Genomic DNA, 24,015 nt, shown 5'->3' with positions numbered 1-24,015 from the left:
GTCTTTTTATCAGATTTTTTTTTAAATAAATTTTTTATGCACATCTTAGCGTTTCCATCCAACTTTTCTTTTTTTTTAAGCAATATCCCAAAATTTGCATAAAAAGAGTTGGATGCAAACAGCATTATGTAAGTTATCATAAAAAGTCAAAGTAATTCAGATGACACATCCTGACTAAGTTTTAAATACAAATGCATTAATTTAAACTCCTTCCTCATAGCCTCATAGCCAACACTTTACCTCACTCAAGTTTTATTATTTTTATGATGCTAGTCTAAACTGACAGTTCCCTTCCCCCCACCGACGCTCATGGCCGGTTTCCGTTTTTAACGGTTTGTGAGAGTTTCGCGACTCCCCCTTTCCTTCATCGAGCTCCGTCTATTGTTCATGAGCGGCGCTGTGGCGTTGCAATACCGACGCTTGCCTGCTGGGGGCGTCGCGGAGCCGCGCGGCCTCGGGTCTTTTTGTCTGAACTGGATCCCGCTGCCGCTTCACAGTGTGCGCGATTAAACCGGAGCCGCGTCCGTCCCGCACTGTCAAAAAACCCACTCCAAACCCCTACACAAGCGCAGCCGGTACCGTTGTTTCCCCGTGCAGGCATGAGCGGCTCCGCGCTGCGGTTGGGCTGAGCTCGCTCGAGTCCGTTCGGGCTGCCGTTGGAGCGGGTTTCTCCACTCTCATCCTCCGTCATTTCTTTAACTTTTCAAAACACGCAGCCGCGCCGGACCGGAGCATGGGATCCCCGGACTCTTAGGAACCGAATCTGAGCTGGGGGTTTGACCGAATTTCAGCGAAACGATGGCGAACTCGACGGGGAAAAACCTCCCCGAGCCGCGGAGGAAAGGACAGGCTTTCCTGGACGAGCTGCGGCAGTTTCACCACAGCAGAGGGTGAGCGGGAATTTCGCGCTTATTCTAACTTGAGTGACCCGCGCCGGGCGCGTGAGGGGGTCCGGACGGATCACGGGTGCTCATTCGGTTGTTTTTCTCCACAGATCTCCGTTTAAAAAGGTTCCCGTGGTGGGTGGGAAGGAGCTGGACCTGGGTGCTCTCTATGTGAGAGTGGTGTCTTTAGGGGGCTTCGCGAAGGTAAGTTCCTTACAAACACACACACACACCAAACTCAACATTTCTCATCTCACACACACTCTTCTAGCTCAACTCCCTAGCCCGGTTCGGTGGATCTGCCTGCGGTTCTGCCGAGCATCGGCCTGTGTATGAGTATGTGTGTGTATGTGAGTGAGCGAGTGTGTGTGTGTGTGTTGGCGCACACACACTTTTCACACACTCTCACTTCAAAATTACCGGGCGGCTTTTACATCGATTAAGAGAACCGACGCTGAGGCACCGAACCCCGTCCGGACCCGCCGTGTGCATCAGCGGGTTTATGTCTCCCGTGTGGCGGAGGACTGCGAGACTGTAGGCCGCACACAGGCCTGTGTATTCCGCGTTGTAAATACACTCGCAAACCGACCTAGTCCGGTCCACTCGCGGGGGTTCGGACAGGTTCGCCCCGGAGCACGTTGTTTTTCGACAGCGGGTCTGATTTATTCATTTCACATTGGAAAGTGTAAGTTAGCCGGAGTGCTAATTGGAGTTAGCATGCACACACATACACAACACACACTATCTCTCTCTATCTCTCTCTTACACACACACGGTCCTGCATCTGAACCGAACCCCTCTCTCATCTGTCTCTTCACCCTACAGGTGTCGGACAAGAACCAGTGGACCGAACTGGGCGAGGATTTCAATTTCCCCAGGAGTTGCTCGAATGCTGCTTTTGTTTTGAAACAGTACTACCTTCGGTGAGTCTTTCTTATTCAGTTTCTCTCTCTCTCTGATCAACTCCGGCACATGTGCTCAGTGTTTACAGACGCTTCTCTGCTCTCGTGCTCTCAAACATGCGGCTCGGTTCCGACTCAAACGCCTGTGTTTCGGGGGATCGTGTGTCCGTGTTGCTGATTGCATTAGGGAGACTTAAGATGGGTTTTATACTCTTATTTATTTCGTCTTGTTGTGTTCTACACATGCTTCCTAATGCATCATTAAGTGACAAATGCAACCTAAATCAGTGAGATTTGTGGTTCTGAATGGACTTGTATTTGGGTCACTTCTAAGGATGCTTCTGTCACTCGCATTGGCATATAGTACTTTGTTTATGTGGTTTGAAGTTTAATTTTAATACAAGCTTCACAACATGCATGTGCTAATTCATGTGCATTTGAATAAGAAACACAAACTTATAAAGGCTTTAGGTTTAGATAGTTTTTCTGCCTCTTGTGTTTAGCACATGATTCTCTTAAATCAGAATTTTATATATAAAGCTCTTTCTATTTAGAATAAAGCTCTTTCTAAATGTCCCAATGCAACATTTCTTGTGTTTTAACATGTGGGATTTACAGTGACTAGATGTTGTGTTTAAGTCACTTTTAAGGATGCATCTGTCACTAATAGGAGTGTTGTTTTGGAGGCACATTTGTGGTTTAGTATTTTTGTTTTTTCACAATTTTAATTTGCTGATTCCTGTATTTGAATAAGAGATTTAGCTTTGTTTTTTAAAACTTTAATTTAGGCTTGTGTTCTACTTATTGTTCCCAATGCAACATTACATTACTAAACCAGCATGTTTTACTTGTCATAGAGGATTCTTTTGGACTTGTATTTGGGTCACTTTTGCGGATGCATCTGTCACTTGCATTGGTTCATTGGAGTCCTTTGTTTTGGAGGCAGGGTTTTGTGGTCGGATAAGAAGTTTCTCAACATGCATGTGATGATTATTATAGATCTGTGTTTGTGTGTTCAGACTCTTTAACTGTCGCTTTATAAAAGAGCTAGTTTTGTGCTTTCTAGGTTATCATCTGTGTGCTTATGAATGTGGTTAATGGTGTTTTACAACACGAGCACACTCTTGATTCATGTGTAAACAAGCAAATATGTCACCAGCTGTTGCACATGCAGAATCTTTCTGTTTCCTATATATCTGTAGTATCAGAAGCGAGGAGTGTCTGCTGGTTTTCCACGTGCGCTTCTCTGTAGTTTAGTAGGTTATGGAGGGGGTGAGACAGACAGACTTGGCAGCAGGGAGCGTTTTGGCTGTGAGGAGACGTACACCTGCCATGCAACGGACTAAATGTAATTATCATTCTGCAAAGTCTCCAGGAGAGGTTGTTTGTGAGATGATCACAGAACGCAGAGGGATGCGAACTTGCATTCTCCTGTGTGTCTTCCTCATGAGGACGGAGTAGTGCGTTTCATTGTCTCAGAGCTTTAACTGGTTTTTATTTGTAGCATCCAGTCATGCATAGATTTATTTTGGCAATCATGAGGTCTTAGTGCTGCTCAATTCGGCTGTAATTCCAGTAGTTTTTGAAATCCTGGAGAGGTTTGTGTCATGTTGAGGTGTATCCGTCTCTCAGGGAGTTTGAGCGCTCGGTGGAAGCGGATCTGAAGCTTTTAAGAGTTCAGACACTTATGATTGTTCAGGGGGAAATCCAATACCTGTGATGGAGAATCTTGAAACTTCAAGTGAGTGAGAATCAGTAGTGTGGTGTTTGCAGAAGAATAAAGCATCCCTGTTTATGTGCAAGTACACATTAGTAAACACTCAACTAGTAGTGTGACTGATTTGAGCCCTGTGTTTGAAGCTGCAGGTGTTTTGATTTGATCAGGATGTTTGGATGTTTTAATTACAGATGTAGGCTAATTTACAAAGACCTTTTCCCAGAACCGTTCAAGGTTTTTCTCAAAGCTGCGGAAAACCTTGGGAGCGTCCCACACACATCCAATGAGGGGAAAAGTCCAGGCTATTCTGCATCCGAAGGGACTCATTTCTCTCGGATATCACTTAGTCCAAATCACTCACACCACACACACACTAAGAAATGCGTTCTGGGTCCAAAACGGCTGAATTTCATGTGCTCTTTCTTAACAGATTGTAGTAGGACAGGTGTCTCCATTAGGAAACAGTCTAAGTCTCATCTCACATGCCGAAAAGAGGAATTGGCTTCACCGTCACAGCTGAGGAAGAGCTGGCGAGGGATTTGAACTTGGGTCTTTGGGTTCGCGGTGTGATGCTCTCTCTCTGCTGAACCGGAGCATGTGAAATGACTCATTTAAATGTGGCATCTGCATCCAGGCGCTCCGTCTGCCAACTAAAGAGAGGAGGGCAACTCAACAGCACATGTCAATGTCTTAGTAATTGGCAAATAGTCCATTTTAAAGCACAGGGCAGCTTTATTTTTTTTTGCTCTGCATATTTGAGCGTGTGTGTGTGTGTGTGTGTGTGTGTGTGTTATTCGTTACACTCGTCGTTCGGTACAGACCGTCATTTGTTACTCTTAATTAATTTTAGTGAATCAATTGATTCAGTTCATCTTGTCAATGAGCTGGTTTGCAAAAAGTATTGATTCATTTTGAGTCCTAATTCAAGTGTTCCCAGAAACATTTAGCATGTTTTTCTTTAATACTGCTGTGTTCAAATAAGCGTTGAATCTTTATGCTTTTGCCGCACACGTTTTACTCCCAAAACAAAGTTGTTCCTCCTAGTCAAGTGATTTATAAATGCTTTGTGAATGTGTGTTTGCAGATTGAACATGACTTACTCTTAAAATTAGCTTACAAAAGAACCTTAAAAGCAGACCGAGTGTCTAAACGCATAAATAGTTTCATTCCTCTCTTCATGTGCGTGTGAAGCCGAGCAGTCGTTGGTCTCAGATGTGTTGTGGTGGTCAGTCTGCTCTCAATTTTGTTGTTGTTTCACATAGTTAGATGGAAGTTACATGTAAATCTGCGAAGCCTCATGCTCATCTAATATGGAGACTTAGAACTTGTTCTAGTTTATCCATAACTTGCAATGTTTCAGTGCCGCACTGCGTTTAATTCTGTTTGAGGTTATATTAGTTGTACTGTTGTCTCGAGTCCTGTTTGGTTTTCTGCCAGACACAGAGCAGCTCCTGCAGGTGAAACTTGACCTTTTCCCCGGTGTCTCCAGTAGGGGGCAGTAAATCCCTGTCTGGATCCGGGGCCGTGCACGTGAGCGCTGACTGAATGCCATAGTTCCTGCTCTGCCAGCTTCATTTCTCTATTTACGTGTCTGGTTTGGATAGTAGACACTGAATCTGCCTTATTACTTGTCAGGTTTGTGAATGAAAAAGAGATTTCTGAAACCAGGGCTACTCGATGAAACTTCGTTTCCAACACACCTGTTTGTAATTATCAACGTGCCACTGAAGATTTTAGTTAGCTGGTTCAGGTGTATTTGATTAGGATTGGAGCTTAACTTTGCAGGAAGGTAGCAAAGATTGACTTGAGTTGTACAGAATAGGCCTGATGCTTTCAGAAGGTCCTCATTTAGTGTCTCGAGAAACATCAGCCTGTAATCAGCTGTGGGTTTGTCTGAACTCTCACATTGAGCAACCGTACAATCATCAGCATCTGCATTTTAATTTATTTTTTATTCAATTCAATTTCTCAGTGTGAAAACTGATGTGTAGTTATAAATTTGCAGGTGGTGAAAAATGTAACACTGATATACAAATAAAACGTGTCATTATGTACGCCGCCCCCATGTTGTTCCCAACTTGTGTGACTTTCTTCTGTGGAATGTAAAAGTTATTTTGTAGAATGCTTGTTACTATAATCATTTTGGTTCCAATTGACTTGCATTGAATGGAACCGAAAATCTTTGGTTTCCAACATTCCTCAAATAATCTTCTTTTGTGTTCCACAGAAAATAAGTCAGTCATATAAACTCATACATGTGTTAAATTACATGAGGGACGTACATTTTTTGGATGAACTAACTATTACAGTTTAGGAAAAGTCATTTGGACTCGCTTTCTTGCGATTAGAACTGGGATTGGTTGCATTGAACATCTGAAGCGTATACACTGGAACGGCACAAAGTCAAAGCCCAAAAATCATCATTTAAATCATCTAGTTTTAGTAGTATAATTAGTGAAAGTGTTTCAGATGGTCTGGTATATATTTAGTGTATGGTCCATTAATAATAGCGGGAGAGTCTGTGTAAGAGATCCAACGAATGTCTGCATTGAAAGCGCGAGTAATGCTTGAGTTTCAGTGACATATTACATTAAACTACTATATATTTTTGAATAAAAAGTACAATGCGATTGGGGAATATTTTGGGGTTCTGATAATAATATTATTTTAATAATATTAAAGTAATAATAATAAGGAACTTCGTGAGTTCAGTATCACAATTTGTATCCAATCGTGACATGAGTGTTTTGTCACACCCCTAATATATATGCATATCACTCAATTCACAAAAATTTGACACTTATCTTCCGATTGTCTTGAATATCAGCTGTCACTAATTAAGCTGCTAATACATAGTCCTGTGTGTGTGTGTGTGTCCAGTGCAGTGTGTTGTTTTCTAGTGTTTATGGTGAGCAGATGTCTATTTATAGTGTTTGTATTGTAGCACGTGGGAGGCGTGTGTGTGTGTGTAAAAGTGAAAGCTCATTCAGTTGAGGGAACCACTCATGAGTCACACTCACACACGCAGAGCCGGACTGTGAATATTACTATTAGACTCACAATACCATTTGATCCCTGATTCTCTGGAATAAACCACTCGTGCTTTCTGAACGCCAGACAGCGTGCAAGCTGTGTGATATGGTCTGTTTGAGTCTTTTTAAAATGTGATTTATGTTTGACTTTTGAATTTGCATGTTCTCTTTGCATTTGAGAGGCCGATTAATCGGTCAACAACTGTTCATGCTTGGCCATTCTGCAAAATCTTGTCAAAAGAAATATTGTGCAAAGTTAGTTCAATGCATCTCATTTACTATCATTAAATTCTATGCTATATATGTGGTTATTACATTGGCAGTCAGACACTCTGCTCTCTAAATATCTTTTTATTGGCATCAATCACTTGTACCAACAGAAACACTAATGTTTTTACTCAGTCCCTGAGGCTTGCAGGTTTGGAGCGATGTTTGTGTGGATTTTGCAGTCGCAGTAAATGACGTTTGCACATGCTATCCCTCCGAATGCACGTCTGAGTACAGAAACCGACATCCGCTCATTTAAAACATATTATAAAATGTATACAATACTGTTATAACCGCTTAATCTTTTGAACAGGTTCTCACTGGTCAGCAAATAAGTGTGTCTGCTGGATGTTAAAGTCTTCATGTCTCTTGAATTTCCCCCGGGATCATGAGCGCAAATCTATCTGTCTGTCATTCAGTGTGTTGATGTCTTTTTCTGGTCTCTCTGCAGATATTTAGAGAAGTATGAAAAGGTGCATCACTTTGGAGAGGAAGATGAAGAGGAGCAGCCGGGGAATCCTAAACATTTGCTTCCGATTGGTGCAATACCCACGTCATACAACTACCAGCAACACACTGTATCAGGTACAGATGAGCCCTGTCTGCTTCTCTGAGGCTTTAGATTTATATATATATTACACACCCACACACACACACACACACACACACACACACTGTGTGTATGAACTGGGGCTGCACCTGTGAAAACTGAATGCCACAAAGGAAATAGTATTTCTTCCACCACACTCATTTCAGACAGACCGATGATATTTCCCTTTACACATGGATTGGTGTAGGTTGAATGTTTTTCTTGTTGTGCATTGTCAGATTTTCTATTCTTCGATACCCTTTGTAAATGCCGTTTGCTAAGCCACTCATACTTTGACTATGAACTAGTTTCTGTGAATATTAAAGCGCAAAAAGACTATTTTCGTGTGAAGATTGCATGTTCTTTCTTTGTGTGAATGAGAAGAGTGGTGCAGTTTGGTCTACTACACGTGCTCAAACACGCGTGACGTTCGTGTATGAGGAAACTACATAAGAACTTACTCTCACTTCACTAGCATTTCACAATTTCATTTGAGAAACTATCATCACATACACACACACACACACACACACACTCAAACTCAGTCTTCACTACAACCTGCCAAAATAACGGTTGGGTTTTACCTGAAGAAATTATGAAAAAAGTTACTATTGTACAACAGAATGTAGTTCACTTTGCTTGGCAAAAAATGAAAGGAATTTCATAACATAAAAAAGAAAGTATTACATTTTTAGTTTTATGCATTCATTTGATTACCTTCATTTTTTAAAATAAATACATTTTTGAACACAGAATCCGGAAAATGTAAAAAAGACCACATAGAATTACTGAAAAAATGAACATTTCATAGGGCAACTTATTGTTAAAATTAATTATTAATGTATTATGAATTCAATTGATTAGATATCCTTTTTGATTTCATTAAACGGTTTAAACAGAATCCAGCAAAATGAACACAGAAAACTGATTTTGGGGGGAAATAGTAAAAACTGATGTAGTGAGGAGTGAAGTTTACATTTGTGGTGTCTGAACAGCCTGATGGATTCACACTTGACTGAGTCTTGTTGTGTATGAATCTCTGAGAACCACCTCTTTTTTTGCCTTTTCTTTCTGACAGACTATCTCCGCCAAAGCTATGGGCTGTCGACGGATTTCATCCCTCCATCCGATTACAACAAACTGGTGCTGTCTCTCCTGTCCGGTCTCCCGAACGAGGTGGACTTTGCCATTAACGTGTGCACGCTGCTGTCCAACGAGAGCAAGCATGCCATGCAGCTCGAAAAAGAGCCCAAACTCGTCACGCTGCTGCTGGCGCACGCTGGAGTCTTCGACGACTGTACGTTTGCTTCTGCTTCTGCGGTTACTAGAGGATTTACGCTTCGGGACTGCATGTGTTTTAACATTACGTGTGTGTTTGTCTTTCAGCATTAGGCAGCTTTTCAGTTGTATTTGGGACAGACTGGCGGGAGAAAACGTCACGAGACTTTGTGAGGGTAAGAATTGCATATTGGGATGCTTTCTTTTTACTGTAACAGTTTAAATTGCTCTTCCTGTGCTCTAATCTCTCTTGTTGTCCTGTCTTTGTAGTTTTGGAAAGATGTCATTGAAGACAATGAAGTCAAAGATCTCATCTCAGACAAGAGCAGCACACCCCAAAGTATGTGTGTGTGTGTTGACGTGTCGGCTACTCTTGTTTCCTTTGATGTGGTGATGGCGTAGTTTCACTTTGATTTGTCGAGATGTTTTAACCGAGCATTACTTCACACTAAGCGTGCGTAGTTGTTTGTTCAGGTGGATCGGAGACGAGGGACGTCTGCACTTCTCTCTTCCACCCGGCACGAAGCGTGGGCATCGGAGACGTCGAGGGCCAGCGGGTGTTGCAGGTGGCGATGATCCTGAGGAACTTGTCCTTCGAGGAGGCTAACATCAAACTCCTGGCAGCTAATCGCACATGTCTGCGCTTCCTCTTGCTGTGTGCGCACTGCTCCTTCATCCAGCTACGGCAGCTGGGTCTCGACACGCTCGGCAACGTCGCCGGAGAGGTCAGAGTTCACCATCTACAAGATACATTCTAGGGTTGTTGTGATGACACATTTTTGTAGGCCAAACTGGAAGTTAGTTTCATTCTGGTTCCATCAACAAAAGGATTTTTTCTTTTCCTTTTTTTGCATTATTGCTGACAATAAGCACATTTACATTTACATATGCACTGATACAATGATAACTCCCAAAAAACAGCTTATTGAACAGCTTATCACCTTTTGTCCTGGTTTACGTGCAAACGAATAGTTAGCGTTAACAAGAGTGTAGGTGCGTCCCAATTCGCGTACTTGTGCGTGAAGGCGTTTTGTAGTATAAATAGTGTGAGTAGTGTATTCACCAGGGGTGTGATTCTTCCGGATAAATCCGGAAATCCGGCTTTTCCGACCTGAAAATGATGCTCTCGTAAATCATGCAAATCTGGGGGGGGGGTTTTGCGGGTCGTGCACAAAGCACGGTTTGGGTATTGGTAAACATAATGACCGCTCACCGCTGTCAACATTTTTTGTGCCTCTGATTCATGTCTTCATGTCACTCCGCAAGTAGTCCATTCATTTGTCACGATGGAACTTTTGGCTCCACCAAAGAGCCTGCACTCGTTGCGGAAGGTTATCTAAAGTGTGCTAAGAATTTTGGCCGTGTGGGGCGAACTATTTCTTTTCTTAGCTGAAGCCGACAACTGGACAAAATAAATGTAAAGAGAGACATAGTGGAGTTCCTATTTTCGTTTTGACAAGTATAATAAATTCTGTAGTCTCCCGAGTCCCGACATGGTTAGAAAATACTGATTCTAGAGCCAGCCGCACAACGAGAAAATGTCATAGCATGTCATCAGAATAGCCTACGGAAGCCCTGAACCGCAACGAAAAAAGAAAAGAAAAAGAAATCTGTAAAAAAAAAAAAAATCTAGCTTTTAGAGAATAAAGTCGAAACAGTACGAGACTGCAGTCTTCCGTAGAAGTTGTGTGCGCTTGCCGTTGTTTCACATTGCTGCACAGGCATTCATAACGGTGCGCGTCCACTGGCGCAGATCGAGTGTTTCCAATTCGTGTGTGAAGAAATGCGCTTGTTAAGTTGAACTTCCTCGGGTCATGGTAGGTGCGCCGTATATTTTCCTGCGTTTTTGTCCTTTGCCAATCACACCTATGATTCACACTGAAAATGCGCGAAAGACTTTGCACTTTAAATGTCTAGATAATGCACTTAATAAAATGAAAAAACAAAGTGTGGCATGTTGGACACTTCATGCACTCAACAATCGGACTGATGCTGGATGACAAATAACTGTATAAAATTCATACAGTAGATGGTTTGAGTGTATGGTGCATCATGTAGGACAACTTTTATATAATAAAAAAATCAGGTTATTCCCTGGTAGTGATGTCAACCTAGTCTTTATTGACAACCTAGTATAGTATTGCATTTTTCTATGTGACAAAATTGAGCATTATTTTGACTGTACACATTTAAAAAAAAATCTTGGGTCAGGAAAGAGTCAGTTTGCAATATATTTCCACCTCCCCTACCGTGCAAGACCCGCTCTGTCTGGATGAGCTTAAATCCGCAGTGTGTCACATATTTACACATGCGCACTTCAGTAAGCAAACCGAACGCAGGTTAATACATGCCAGGTGCATTAATGAAAAACAATTTTACTTCAGGATGATGGAACCGGTATTACTAAAATGCTCATTTCTAGGTTTTGGCCTACAAAAATCGGCCATGACTCTGTGGTTTTGTGGGCTGTTTGTATCAGATCTTTTGTTTAACGGTCTGTGTTCGTCCTTTTTCAGCTTCAGTTGGATCCAGTTGATTTCCGGACAACACATCTGATGTTTCACACCATCACGAAATGTTTGTTGTCACGGGATCGTTTTCTCAAAATGAGGGGTAAGCATCTTTTTGGGTGAGCCGTTCGTCCGGTAAAAGCTTGTGGTTTTCTGGGAAAGATGCTGAATATTTTTCCATTGTGTCCTGCAGCCATGGAAATCCTGGGGAACCTGAGCAAAGTGGAGGATAACGGCGTCCTGATCTGCGAGTATGTGGATCAGGAGTCGTACCGAGAAGTCATCGCCCTCCTGACGCTGCCGGACATCATGCTGGTCATCTCGGCCCTCGAGGTTTTGTACCAGCTGGCCGAGCTCGGGGAGATCACATGCTCAAAAATCTCCTCCGTGGAGAGAAGCATAGGTACCCGTTCACCTGCTAAATATGAGAAATGCATTAATAATCTATTAATAATCAAGTTTATTTAATAATAAACATTCAAATAAATACAAACATTTAAATTGCACGTTAGGCAGTTTTATATCAAATTTATAATGATATAATGATGTTTCTGCTCCAGTTCATCTGTCTTTTAAATACATAAACTTGAATGGTGTCTGTAATAACTTGATTTCATGACAGGTTTATTAAAAAATACATTAAATTGTGAGGATATCACAAAAATGTATATGTAATAGTGCATTTATTTAGCAAAATTATCCTCTCTATAGTTTTATTTTAGTTTACTGATGAACTATGGTAATTGAATGGCTTTCTTTAGGTAAATGTAATGTTACATACATCTTTCTGATTAAAGGGGGGGCATGATACATTTTAGTTGTACAGTTTTTTTTTCAACATGCCTTATAATGTTCATCATGTTTATTTCGTGCTACTAAATGCAAGTAAAGAGGAAGAAACGATTGGCTCATCTGCTGCTTGAACTGAGGCGCTATCCGTCACGCAACATTAAAGAGCATGAAAACATTTATTGTTTGTTTTTTGTTATAAAATTGACAAAGCTCAGCCTTTTTCAGACCAAAAGTTACAAAGCTTATTGCGATTTATTGGATGACGGGGCGCTACAAATAAATTTTAATGACTAAAAGATCAACCTTGAGATTAAAAAAAAATCAATATCCAGTCATCAAAATGAGAATCGATAAAAAAATTTGAAATTGATCTTATTAGCCTATCCAGAAGTGCTAAATAAACTTCCCTTTTTCGGTCTGTGATTTCAGTCTTTCAAAACAATTTCAGTTGCAGAAATGTTGGTGCATCACTAACCATGATGAGCAGTGAACTGACTAGTTTGTGTTGGTGTGTGTGTGTCAGATCTTCTAGTGCGGTTGGTGTCAGTGGACCTGCACACGTTCGGACCCGACGCCCTGACGGCAGTCAAACTCATCGAGCATCAGGCCTCCAGCTGTCAGGTCTCAGAGGTCCGACCGCAGCTCGTTGAGCACGTTCCCCCTCCTACGCAAGGCACTCCTGGCGCTGGTACGAATCATATGTTGTACTTGTGATATTTCAAAAAATCTCCAAAAATGTTTCAATTCATTTCAAGTCATTTACATAATGAAACATACGACAGTAACAACACAAAAAAAGCTTGTATTTTAATAACTGTTTTTTTGTGATGAAAATAGACTAAGCTGGCATGGCATCAAAAAATATACAAATATCAAATATACATATTAAAATCAACTAGACAGATAGTCACTAGTCATTCATCCCCTTCACTGTGTCAGATTATGCGATTTTGCCTCCTAAATTCGTGTGTGTCGTGGACATGAAACAGACTATATGTTGCTTCCAACCAATCATCGCTTGCCGTCTTTAACGACGTGCGTGATGTCATTGAGAAGCAGAACTAGTGACTTTCGAGAGTAAACAAACAATGGCTACTGAATTGGCTTGTTAGCTTAATGCTAATTCCAGCACTGCACTTTCGTTCACCAGTTTTCACTCTGTAATGGTTGTCGCTCAAGGAAACCTCATAAAGGCAGGATTATTGTTGCCATAGCTCCTCCATTGCATAATTCAACCTAGAAGCACCTGGACCATAGACCTTCTTTCATTTTGCCATGTTTGAAAGCTGTGTATGGAAGAGCTTCTGTACTCTTATTGGTCAATGTGAAAACCAGTCGCAGAGGACCGGGAAAAAATTAAGCATGCTAGTCTTTCTTTAGGGACGCCGTGATACAGACACTGAGTCGACAACGACGGGCTTTATGGGATAACATGATCGATTCTTGCATCCCGATGCACATTGTTGTTTACGAATCACCATGACACATGCCGTTATAATGATGTAGTGTTGATTTGAAGCGCAGCATTGTGAACTGGTGCTCTTTTTAAGTCTTAAGATAGTTTAAAAATGTCCCACAAAAATGGGTGAGTTAGTAAATTGAGGAATACTCCTACAGTGAGCAGTAACTGTGTTAATGTGTTAGTTTACATTGTGTTTGGGGTTGTTTCATTGCAGTGAACAGGGCACCTGTGCAGTCTACGCCTCCGCCTGGGATTGTGGAAGTAGATGGAGAGAAATTCACAAATCAGTGGTAAGACTGCATGTCTCTCGTTCTTGCACTTCTCAAATCCGTTAAATGTTCGGGTGATTAATGAATGCTTTCTGCTCTTGGTAGGCTAAATGCTCATTTCGAGGTTCATCCAGACTGTTCAGTCTCTCGCTCGGAGATGTACTCTGAATATCTGGCGACCTGCAGCAAGATGGCGCGGGGTGGTGTGCTGACATCCAACAACTTCTACAAATGCCTGAGGTGAGATTAATGGAAGGGTCTGGCAGACGATGCTCTCCTAAATGGTATATATTGAACTCTGAACAGAAAATTAACGCTGTGCTTGTGTGTTTCTCAGGACGCTGTTTCCTAATCACACGGTGAAGCGTGTTGAGGACACACGGCTGAGTGGGCAGGCTCAAATACATGTGGTTGGTGTGAGGAAGAGGTCGATTCCTCTTCCCGTCCAGCTTTATTATCAGCAGCAGGCCAGTCCTGCACCAGTTCCTAAACACGAAGCCCCCTCAGAAACCCCTCAGGCCCAGTCAGGTAGATGCACAGCTAACTGGATTAATTACATTTCATACTTGTCGTTTTGCAGTGGCTGGCAACAACCTGGCTTATGAAACACTGTTTTTGTGGAGCTAACACAGAATTTTGGTGCCAAAACTGTACAACGTGAAAGTTTCAGAATGTTATAGTGAGTTGCTTAGCAACAGACAGCCAATCATAAACTGCCTCAGTGCTAAACTCATTAAATATTCATGGACTGTACAGTCAGAGAAACTTTCACACATTCTTTTCAGTGTTTTATGGAAAAACAGAATGTCAAAATGATGCCAGTGATACAGAAAGTATTATTTTTCAGACAACAATTTAAGTTTATTAACCTTGTAAATATGAAGAAGAAAAAGACTAACTTTGTGAAATCCGTTTAAATTTTTTAACATTCTGTTTTAATAGTTTAAATACATCTTTATAATTAAATTAGATGTGAAATCAATTAAATTCATAAAACTGTAACGATTCATTAATGTATTTAACATTTTAACGCTAATAGTTTCCTATGAAATGGTTTATTTGTTTCAGAAATTCTGTCTGTTTTCAGATTTTTCTGGATTCGGTTTTGATTTAATACGAAAAATGGGTAATCAAATGACATATGCATAACTTTAACGATTGAATTAATCGTTTAAAATTAATCAAATGAAATTTAAGCAAGTACTGCACAACCGGTTTATGGTTTAAATTAAAATAAATTGAAAATTGTGTGAAAGTTATACAGTAAGTCATACATTAAATTCCACTTTATGACTGGATTCCGCAATTCGGTCTGCGTTTTCTGCATTGCTTAAATCATAGGCCCCTAGTTAACCTGATTATAAGAATGGAACAAAACCCCTACAGTGCTGAATGTGATGATAACCCAGTTGCATCTTGTTTATTCATGCAGCGTTGCCCCCTGGTGTGGGAGTGCAGCTTGTCCGGGCACCAGCACCAAGCCTTACTGCCGGCCCGGCATCACCACAGGTGGCCTTCACCATGCACGGATCATCACACGCCAACGCTCCCAGTGCTCCTGCGCCAGTCCTGACTGTTCCACGACTCCCGATGAACCCGCCAGGAATAGCAACACTTCCCCCTTGCCCTCCGGCCACCGCCCCAGTTCCCATACGACCCAATGACATTCTCAAAACAGCCATGATCCAGAGCTCCATACCAACAGCATCTGCTACACCTGCAGTTCCCAACCACAGCGGCACACCTACCCAGCAGCCCTTGCTCCATCACGCCCCTCTTACACTGATCCAGCAGGGGCCAGCGCCCCAGGGACACGTATTTACAGGTCGAGTGCAAGGAGTTTGTCCTTCATTGGCACAGCAACGCTCTCAAGAGGCTGTGGTTCTTGCACCGCCTCAGTATGTGAGTGCGCCATGCACTTCCCTAATGGCAGGAGGGCAGGTTGTGACCGTTGCAGGCGTGACGAGCACTCGTGTCGCATTTCAAAACATCGCCCCCAAACCAGCACCTCAAGCGCAGTCGCCACAACCTCAACAGCAAACGCAACAGCAAAGCCTAGTCATCGTTAGTCCAAATCAACAACCCAACACTGCATTCGCCCCAGCCATTCATCAAATTGTGCTAACCAACCCCACTTCTCAAACCATCCAGTCATCTCCCTCTTCTCCGAACACACCAATCCCCAACCCTGCCCCGGCCCAGCCACACACAGTCAGCCAGATGCTGTCCGTCAAACGGCAGTTTCAGCAAGCTCCGCCCCCTCCTCCACCCCCGACCCAACCTACCTCTACAGAATCCAGTCTGATCAAACAATTACTGCTTCCGAAACGTGGTCCTTCCACCCCTGGCGGAAAACTCATTCTCCCCGCTCCGCAAGTTCCCGCTCCGGCGAGCACCAGGGCGCCCAGTCCACAAGTCGTATACCAGGTGACCAACAGCGGTTCGGTGCCACCTCAACCGCAGTTGAACGTGCAGCTAATGCAGAGTCCCGGTGCCGTTCCCATCTCAATACTACCAGGCCAGATCATTTCCACCTCTACTCCTGGTACACTCCTGCAGGCTGCGCCCAACAACCAAGTTACCTTCACTGTTGTGCCAAACTCTGGCTTCCCTGGCCAGGTAGCGCAGACTCCGCCCACAATCGGCCTGCAGTTGACTCCGCCTCTGCCAATCGCGGGAGCCACGCCCATTCCACCTTTCCGAGGTGACAAAATCATCTGCCAAAAGGAGGAGGAGGCCAAGGATGCCACGGGATTGCACGTGCATGAACGCAAGATCGAGGTCATGGAGAACAATTCGGTCCCCGATGGTTCGGCCAAAGCCAGCAATGGGGAATCGGCGGAGGTGGACGGACCGAAGCTGCTCAATGGGAGGAAGTTCGACTCGAGTCTACCTCCATATCACTCAGGGAACAGCCAAGCAGAGGCTACACAGGCGCCGAACGGCCCCCAGGGCGGCAGCGAAGGCCCTGGAAAGCAGGCGCCCTGCGACCCTAAAAAGCTAATGGTGAACGGGGTGTGTGACTTAGAGCGATCGGACGCTGGTTCCCATCCAAGCAAAAACATTCCAAATCATAAGGCTTCCAAACACATGGGGAACGGTGAGGTGTTGTCGCCTCAGAAAGCGCACGGGCTCACGGACTCTCTCACGGACACTGCCAAAGCAGAGCAGGCAGAACGCCTGGCCAACGGGCCCAGCCACGGCGCTGAGATCTCCAACGGCCCAAACTCAGAGACATTGGGCGTGAGGCAACAGCACCCACCTCATAACCACTCCCCACCTCCGCATGTTTCCGAGCCGCCTCCCGCTAACGGCACCATGGAGAGCCGGCCGCTGAAGAGACCGCTGGAGGACGGGGAACGAGGTAACTCCGGCATCCCCACGAAAATGGGTGTACGGATAGTGACCATCAGCGACCCCAACAATGCTGGCAACAGCGCCACCATGGTGGCCGTGCCGGCGGGCGCAGACCCAAGCACAGTAGCAAAAGTAGCAATAGAGAATGCAGCACAGCAGAGACCAAGTGTGCCCTCGCCGCTTCCTGAAACCAATGCTCAGGTAATGTGATTTTGTTTGGTTTTATCCAATGTTCAGATTTCCTTTCTGGAAATGTATGCAAATTAGTGCATATTTCAAAATATAATATTTCAGAGAACTTGTAATGCAAAACAACTTAATGTGTCTTAATGTGCTTAAGTGTGATGATTACCCTATTCACCTGTAGTGTCTTGCCTGATCAGAAACAAGCTTGTTGATTTTAGATGCTAAGTTGTTATGTTTTTCAACGTGGTGTCATCAAATACTCAGCCGGGATATTTGGGTGAATCTCACGAAAATTGCTGTGATGGCAGTGAGATTGTTCATCTTTTTCACATTGCAGAAATGAGAACTTGCCGGGGCAATGGGGCCATCATGCAAAAATTCCTAAATGGGCTTCATTTTCTGCATGCAAAATGTAGTGTAGCTATTTTTCTGTTTTTGGACTGACATGTGACCTTTTTTGCCCTTGTATCCTTTTCTTTTCTTTTTTTTTCTTGCACTTAATGTATAAATCCTGTCCAATACTTAAACTTGCATCATCATCATGAATTTATATTAGCAACGTTTCGGTTATCGACCTTCCTCAGGATTACAAATCATGCAAAACTATCAGCAAATTTCAAATCACCTGTTACATTTGATTAAAAAGAAAAAGCTTAATTCTACATCCAAAAGAAGTGCCCAGTTTGAGTGGATTTATCTCGAGTTTATATTGGATTTTTATCCAATGAATAATTCAGATGTGCGAGGCACTATATTTTCTATTTCTTGCACTTCACGCAAAGTAAAACATGCAAATTCATACCATGCTTGTCTATTATTATTGTTATAACTATGTGCCATAGTTGATGTTTTCAGACTGCATAATCAATGTTAAATTAACCTTAAGCCTTCTACTCGCTGTACAGCAGCCTGTGTCAGTTCAGACTCCGCCTCCAATGGATCAGGCTTCACCGGGAGCCAATCAGAGTTCTCCAGCACCGGGAGCCAATCAGAGTTCTCCAGCACCCGCCCTCTCTCCAGAGCAAGCACGCAAACCTGGACAGAACTTTAAATGTCTGTGGCAAGCATGCAAACGGTAGGAAAATGTGTGATGTGCTTTGTTGTAGAGATGCTGTTCTTGTCAGTGATGGTTAATGTGACTTAACACGTTACCATGATGTGTTTCAGGTGGTTTGACACGCCATCACAGGTGTTTTACCATGCAGCTACCCAACATGGCAGTAAAGACGTGTACCCAGGGCAGTGCCAATGGGAGGGCTGTGAACCTTTTCCTCGACAGAGACTATCCTTCATCACACACCTGCAGGCAAGACCCTGTCTTTCTGTTTTTACTGATGATGTGATAATGACGTCATGTCCCTGCTTGCTAAACCACCGGTCAAAAGGGTTTTGTGTTTTTGAAATAAGCCTCTTCTGCTCACCAAGGCTGCATTTATTTGATCAAAAAGTTTTAGTTTTATGCGGGAACGCCTCCGAGATGCTTGGAAGAAACTGTGAAAAGCACTGGCACTCGTGTTAAAATGCTGTATAGTGAGAATGCTTTCAAAAATAAAATCACAAATTGAATTTATTTATGATTTAACTTCTATTAACTAATTCAAATCAATATATGGTGTAACGACCCTTTGCGTTTAAAACGGCTTTTGTCCAGGTACACTTGCACATAGTTTTTCAGGTAGCTTTGCAGGAAGGTTTCTTCAAGCATCTCGGAGACGTTCCCGCAGTTCTTCTGGATTTAGTCTGTCTCAGTTTCTTCTGTTTCTTCATGTAATCACAGACGGACTCGATGATGGTGAGATCAGATCATACCGGCTGTTGTCAGACTCCTTGTGCATACACAAATCTCACTGGATTATTACAATTAATGGCAAAAAGAATGTTTGGAAATGTAAACTGATATTTCATACTGACACACTACAGCAAAAGATATAAATAACTGACTTAAAACCATTTGGGAGGGGATATTAACATGCCTAAGACTTTTGCACAGTACTGTATATATATATATTTTTTATTCAGCGAGGATGCATCAAATTAATCAAAAGTGACAGTAAAGAGTTTTATAATATTACAAAATATTTCCATTTCAAAGAACTTACGATTCATTAAAGAATCTTGAGTTATAATAACTCTGCAATGTCAGTATTAAAATAATACTGATGCTGAGTATCCACAACAATATGAAGCAGCACAACTGTTTTCAACATTGATAATAATCAGAAATGTTTCTTGAGCAGCAAATCTGCAAATTAGAGATATTTCTGAAGGATCTTGTCATTTTAAATGTATCATTGTAAAATATATTCAAATAGAAGTTGTTGTTTTCACTCTTTTTGATCAAATAAATGCAGTGTTGGTGAGCATAAAAGACGACTTTCAATAACAATTCCAAACTTTTGTCAGGTAGTGTGTGTGTGTTACTAATCTGAGAGTGTGTTTTGCAGGATAAGCACTGCTCGAGGGAAGCGCTCATAGCTGCACTCAAACTGGAGGAGCAAACACAAGGCAGCAACCCCAACACTTCCAAGTGTGTACAACTACTTCAGCTCTTTCATGCTAGCTTATGGACGTAGATGATTGTGACAGACATTTTCCCTGTGTGTGTGTGTCTGCAGGTCTCCTCCAGCGGCGGTCAGCAGTCCTCCTCCTCCCAGACCACAGAAAGCTCTCGTCAACCACCCCAGCGCAGCTCTGATGGCTTTACGTCGAGGCTCCAGGAACCTTGTGTTCAGGGACTTCACAGTGAGTACAAGCTCATGCCAACAACAGCGGCATCTCCGCTGCTTTCAGACGTGTGCAGACTGGAGCTATAGTTGATGTGTTTCTGTGTTCTCTGTTCAGGACGATAAAGAGGGACCAATGACCAAACACATTAGACTAACTGCTGCCTTAACATTAAAGAGCATCGCCAAGTACTCGGACTGTGGGCGGAAGTAAGTAAACCGTGTGCATTCTGTGGCATAAAAGCATAATCATGTATGAGTAATACTCTGTAAGACATTGTGTCAAGTACATTTTGGGTCATATTTCACACAAAAATAAAAAATAACGTTATAAGAAATTGCGTTTTGCATTAAGCCTATTTTTTTGCATTGGCTTGGCCTAGATAAGTGTTCTCCTAATTCTCTTTACTGCATAGCCAAAATATATATGTAAACTGCAAAGTATTTAATTATCATTCACTTTAATATATAGAGAATTTAAAATTGTATATACAGTACATGATTACTATGCAGACATTTTTTAAAAACACTAATTATTCTCAAGATTGATGCAAGAAATTTTGATAACTTCACAATAAGGATTAATTTAACATTAGTTAGCATGAACTAACTGTCAAAAAATGGTCACACTTTAGTTTCGGGTCCAGCTCTCACTATTAACTATGGCTTCTGCCTCCGTTAACTCCTAATTACTGCTTATTAATAGTTAAGATAGTTGTTAAGTTTAGGTATTGGGTGGATTAAGGGATGTAGAATATGATCATGTAGAATCATGTATTAATATGTGCTTCATAAGTACTAATAAACAGTCAATATCCTCGTAATATGCATGCTTTATAAGCAACTAGTTAATAGTGAGAACTGGACCCTAAACTAAAGTGTTTCCAAAAATACTTTTTTAGCATTTAAGTGTTAATTTCTACATTTACTAATACATTATTAAAATCACAAGTTACTATCTGTTAATAATATTTATTAGTCCTGACATGAACTAACAATGAACAGTTTTTAACAACACTTTAAGAATATTAAATACCATAACAAATATTATGCTTATTGTTAGTTAGTTGATGCATTAACGGATGTTAACTTGTCTAAAGTGTTATCAAAAATGTTTAATTGTCATCATGCAGTAATACTTTATATTTAAGGTTTAGGTAACATAAGTCAACTTAATGAACAACACTTCTACAGCATTTACTAATAATGTTAATCTCAACATTTACGGCTATAAACTTATAAATTAAGTTTAAAAGTTCAAGTTAATGCACTTGAACGTTTTTCTTATCCAACATTTACAATAAATGCTGAATATTAAAACATTTTGCTCATTGTTAATGCATTGACTAATATTAACAAACGAGAACTTGTATAGTTTTACCCATAATGTCAAAATGCAGAAAATCTTGAAATAGTCTCACTGTATTTGTATTAATGTTTATTAATAATAGTAAATATTTTCTATTTTGGTGTGAAATGTGAGTTTTGATGTTGAAGATTGCCCTGTTCCAGCATGTACATGTATTCCAGCATCATGAAGCAGACTTGATGAATGTAATGTGTGTGTGTGTGTGTGTGTTTGTGTTCAGGCTGGTGAGGCGGCATGAGAATCATCTGTGTGTGTTGGCGCTGAGCACTATGGAGGTCTCCACCACGCTCGCTAAATGCCTTTACGAACTCGCGCGCTCTCTGCAGGCCTGAGCTCAGCTCAACCCAAAAACCTTGGGAAGCAGATGAGAAGAATCCGGTTTCCCCATTCTGCTGGTCGCCAGCGTTGTTGGGTCACGGGGCGATACCTCTCGTCTCCCTAAACACCTCCCTCTCTCTCTCTCTCTCTCTCTCTCTCTCTCTCTCCATTCCCAGTCCCTCTCAAACTGCCACGGGTCTTCCACCAGCCACTCAGAAACCAGCGCCCATTTCACTCTTCTAACCGCCTCTTCACGCCTGGCCCAACGAGCACATTTTTATAATAGTCCCGAACGAGCGCCTCTGATTGGACGAGGGGGGGGGGGGGGGGGGTTTGTGGACGGGGCAAGTGGACAACGGGGCGGGGCGGCGGAGGTGTGGCTAGATTCTTTTTTCTTTGTAACTTGATAGCTTGGTTTTCTTACTTGAGCCGATTATATTTTCACTTATTTATTATTGAAATAAATACCAATATGAGTAAATGAGAAAAAAAAAAAAAAACGTGTACATATTTGTGAATAGATATAAAGTTAAATCACCCTCCTTCATGCCGCTGCTGCCCACTGGTATCAGAAGCATTACGTTAGTAGATTCAGACTCACTTTTTTTATTTCAACCCCCCTGGTTACTCGTCTGAGATGTGATTCTGTACTCAGCAGTGGATGAATGTACTTAAACCCTGTAAATATTCTGCGAAGGTACTGATGCTGTAAAGTTTTGGGAGGGCTGGCTGAGGGCTACAAGTTTTTCTTTGTGGAACTGTGATTTTTTTTTTTGGATTTTTTTTTTGTTTTTCTCCCCTTTTTTGTACTATTATAACTTGTAGAACTCATTTTGCTGGCTGAAAGAGTATGAAATAATATATCATATGTCATTTTGTAGAAGAGACAAAAAAACAAATATTGAAGGTATTCCCCTCAACCTGTATTCACTGTAACCGTCAGAGTACGAGCCGCCCGCCCGTACGTGATTCTTTTTGTATTTGTAAATTGGTTTAAATACATGGAGTTTTATACAGGTTTTCTCCTGTGTTCTTTGCTTTCTGTGCAGGTATGATGATATTTTCCTCCAGACCTTTTTTCTATCTTAATATAGTGTGGGATTTTATTGTACTATTTTGCGTTTTTCTTTTTCTTTTTTCATCCATTCTTACGACCACGCCACATTCCGGCTCCCGGACCCCAGGCTGTCCTCTCTGCTGTGTGTTGTGTAACATTTATTACTGCCTGTTGTGTTTAGCATCCCAGCGGGGTCGTGACCCCAACCCCCCCCTCTCTCCCCCCCCCCTCACCACCACCACCATCATTTCTGCAGTGTCTGTAGGGTGTGCGATGATACATATATCTAACAGTCTGATATAGATTGGCTTCATTTACTTTGGTGACTGTTTATAGTTTTTAAATAAAAGACTGAACATTTTTGACACACTGTTGACATGCCTTTTTTTCTTCAGACCCCTCCCCCCTCCAAAATATCATTGTTTCAGGTGTGTTTGATCTCCATGAGCTAAACTGAGCGCAGACTTTTATTATGCATATGGAGGAATTCAGGTGCCAAAAATATAGTGCGCAAAAATCATGAAAAAGATGCTCTAATATGGATGTTTGATTTCTGGAAGTGGCCGGCCAATGTTTCTCTACTGGTCCAGATCATGGATTTGTTGTAAAAGATCTCATTCATAAATACTCATTCATGTAATACATATAACACCAACAAATCTGACCATTTTTCATAACTTTTCAAAGTGATTTGGATGAAGAAAAGAATGAAGGTGAAGCAGCAGACATGACACTTAACATTTCAGACACACTACACCATAATAGTTGCCCTCAAACGTGCATTATTATCATTTATTACATGACTTGGTTGAATTCTAATGTAGAATGCGGTCTGTTATTTCTTGTTGCTAAAGATAACACACCGTTGCCATGAAAAACAGCGTTGCTATGGACGCAGGATTCTAACCGTAGAGACGGAACGGACTATTTTCTTTAGCGGAAGCAATACAATCGTTTTTAAATCAATAAACTCCTTTTTAAATCAATATTTTGTGTCAAATTATTGATTTTTTGGTGGGTAGCCATGTAATAAGCGGGATAATGTAGAGCGAGGCGGTTGTTATAGCGAATACAAGCCCTTCAGGCAGAGCAGAGAGAATGTGCAATGTTGAGTAAAGTTACAGTGTCAAAACTGGAGGAATGAGGCTCGAGTCTGAGAAAATTGATTAGGTTTATTGTAAAGTGAACGGCCAGAGATATTCAAACTGGTGCTGCTTATGTTTTATGTTTTACCTGTCGCGTGATGCGGTTAATCGCTGGCAGGTGCACGTGATTACGCCGCTTCGGCTTCGTTCTCGTCACT

General features: G+C 41.9%; 1 protein-coding gene across 4 annotated transcripts; it reads left to right on the top strand.

Moving 5' to 3' along the window:
* The first annotated feature begins 362 nt into the window (after positions 1 to 362).
* Positions 363 to 23,079, top strand: arid2 (AT-rich interactive domain 2). 4 transcript variants are annotated; one of them, XM_082166500.1, is made up of 21 exons: positions 363 to 890; positions 995 to 1,088; positions 1,710 to 1,807; positions 7,254 to 7,387; positions 8,470 to 8,688; positions 8,778 to 8,845; positions 8,940 to 9,009; positions 9,132 to 9,394; positions 11,186 to 11,282; positions 11,373 to 11,582; positions 12,495 to 12,659; positions 13,648 to 13,723; positions 13,808 to 13,942; positions 14,040 to 14,230; positions 15,135 to 17,260; positions 18,154 to 18,320; positions 18,413 to 18,551; positions 19,690 to 19,772; positions 19,861 to 19,987; positions 20,087 to 20,178; positions 21,558 to 23,079. In XM_082166500.1, the coding sequence occupies exons 1-21, from the start codon at positions 799 to 801 to the stop codon at positions 21,667 to 21,669; spliced, it is 4,758 nt and encodes a 1,585-aa protein (XP_082022626.1). In that variant the 5' UTR covers positions 363 to 798; the 3' UTR covers positions 21,670 to 23,079. The 4 variants fall into 4 exon arrangements, with proteins under 4 accessions (XP_082022626.1, XP_082022628.1, XP_082022625.1 ...); XM_082166502.1 differs by having other exon boundaries at positions 364 to 890; positions 9,144 to 9,394; XM_082166499.1 differs by having other exon boundaries at positions 367 to 890; positions 18,151 to 18,320.
* Positions 23,080 to 24,015: the final 936 nt, after the last annotated feature.

Source organism: Leuciscus leuciscus, assembly GCF_965113295.1.
Source record: "Leuciscus leuciscus genome assembly, chromosome: 4".
Taxonomy (NCBI): Eukaryota; Metazoa; Chordata; class Actinopteri; order Cypriniformes; family Leuciscidae; genus Leuciscus; species Leuciscus leuciscus.
This window is presented reverse-complemented; position numbering and strand designations above follow the sequence as displayed.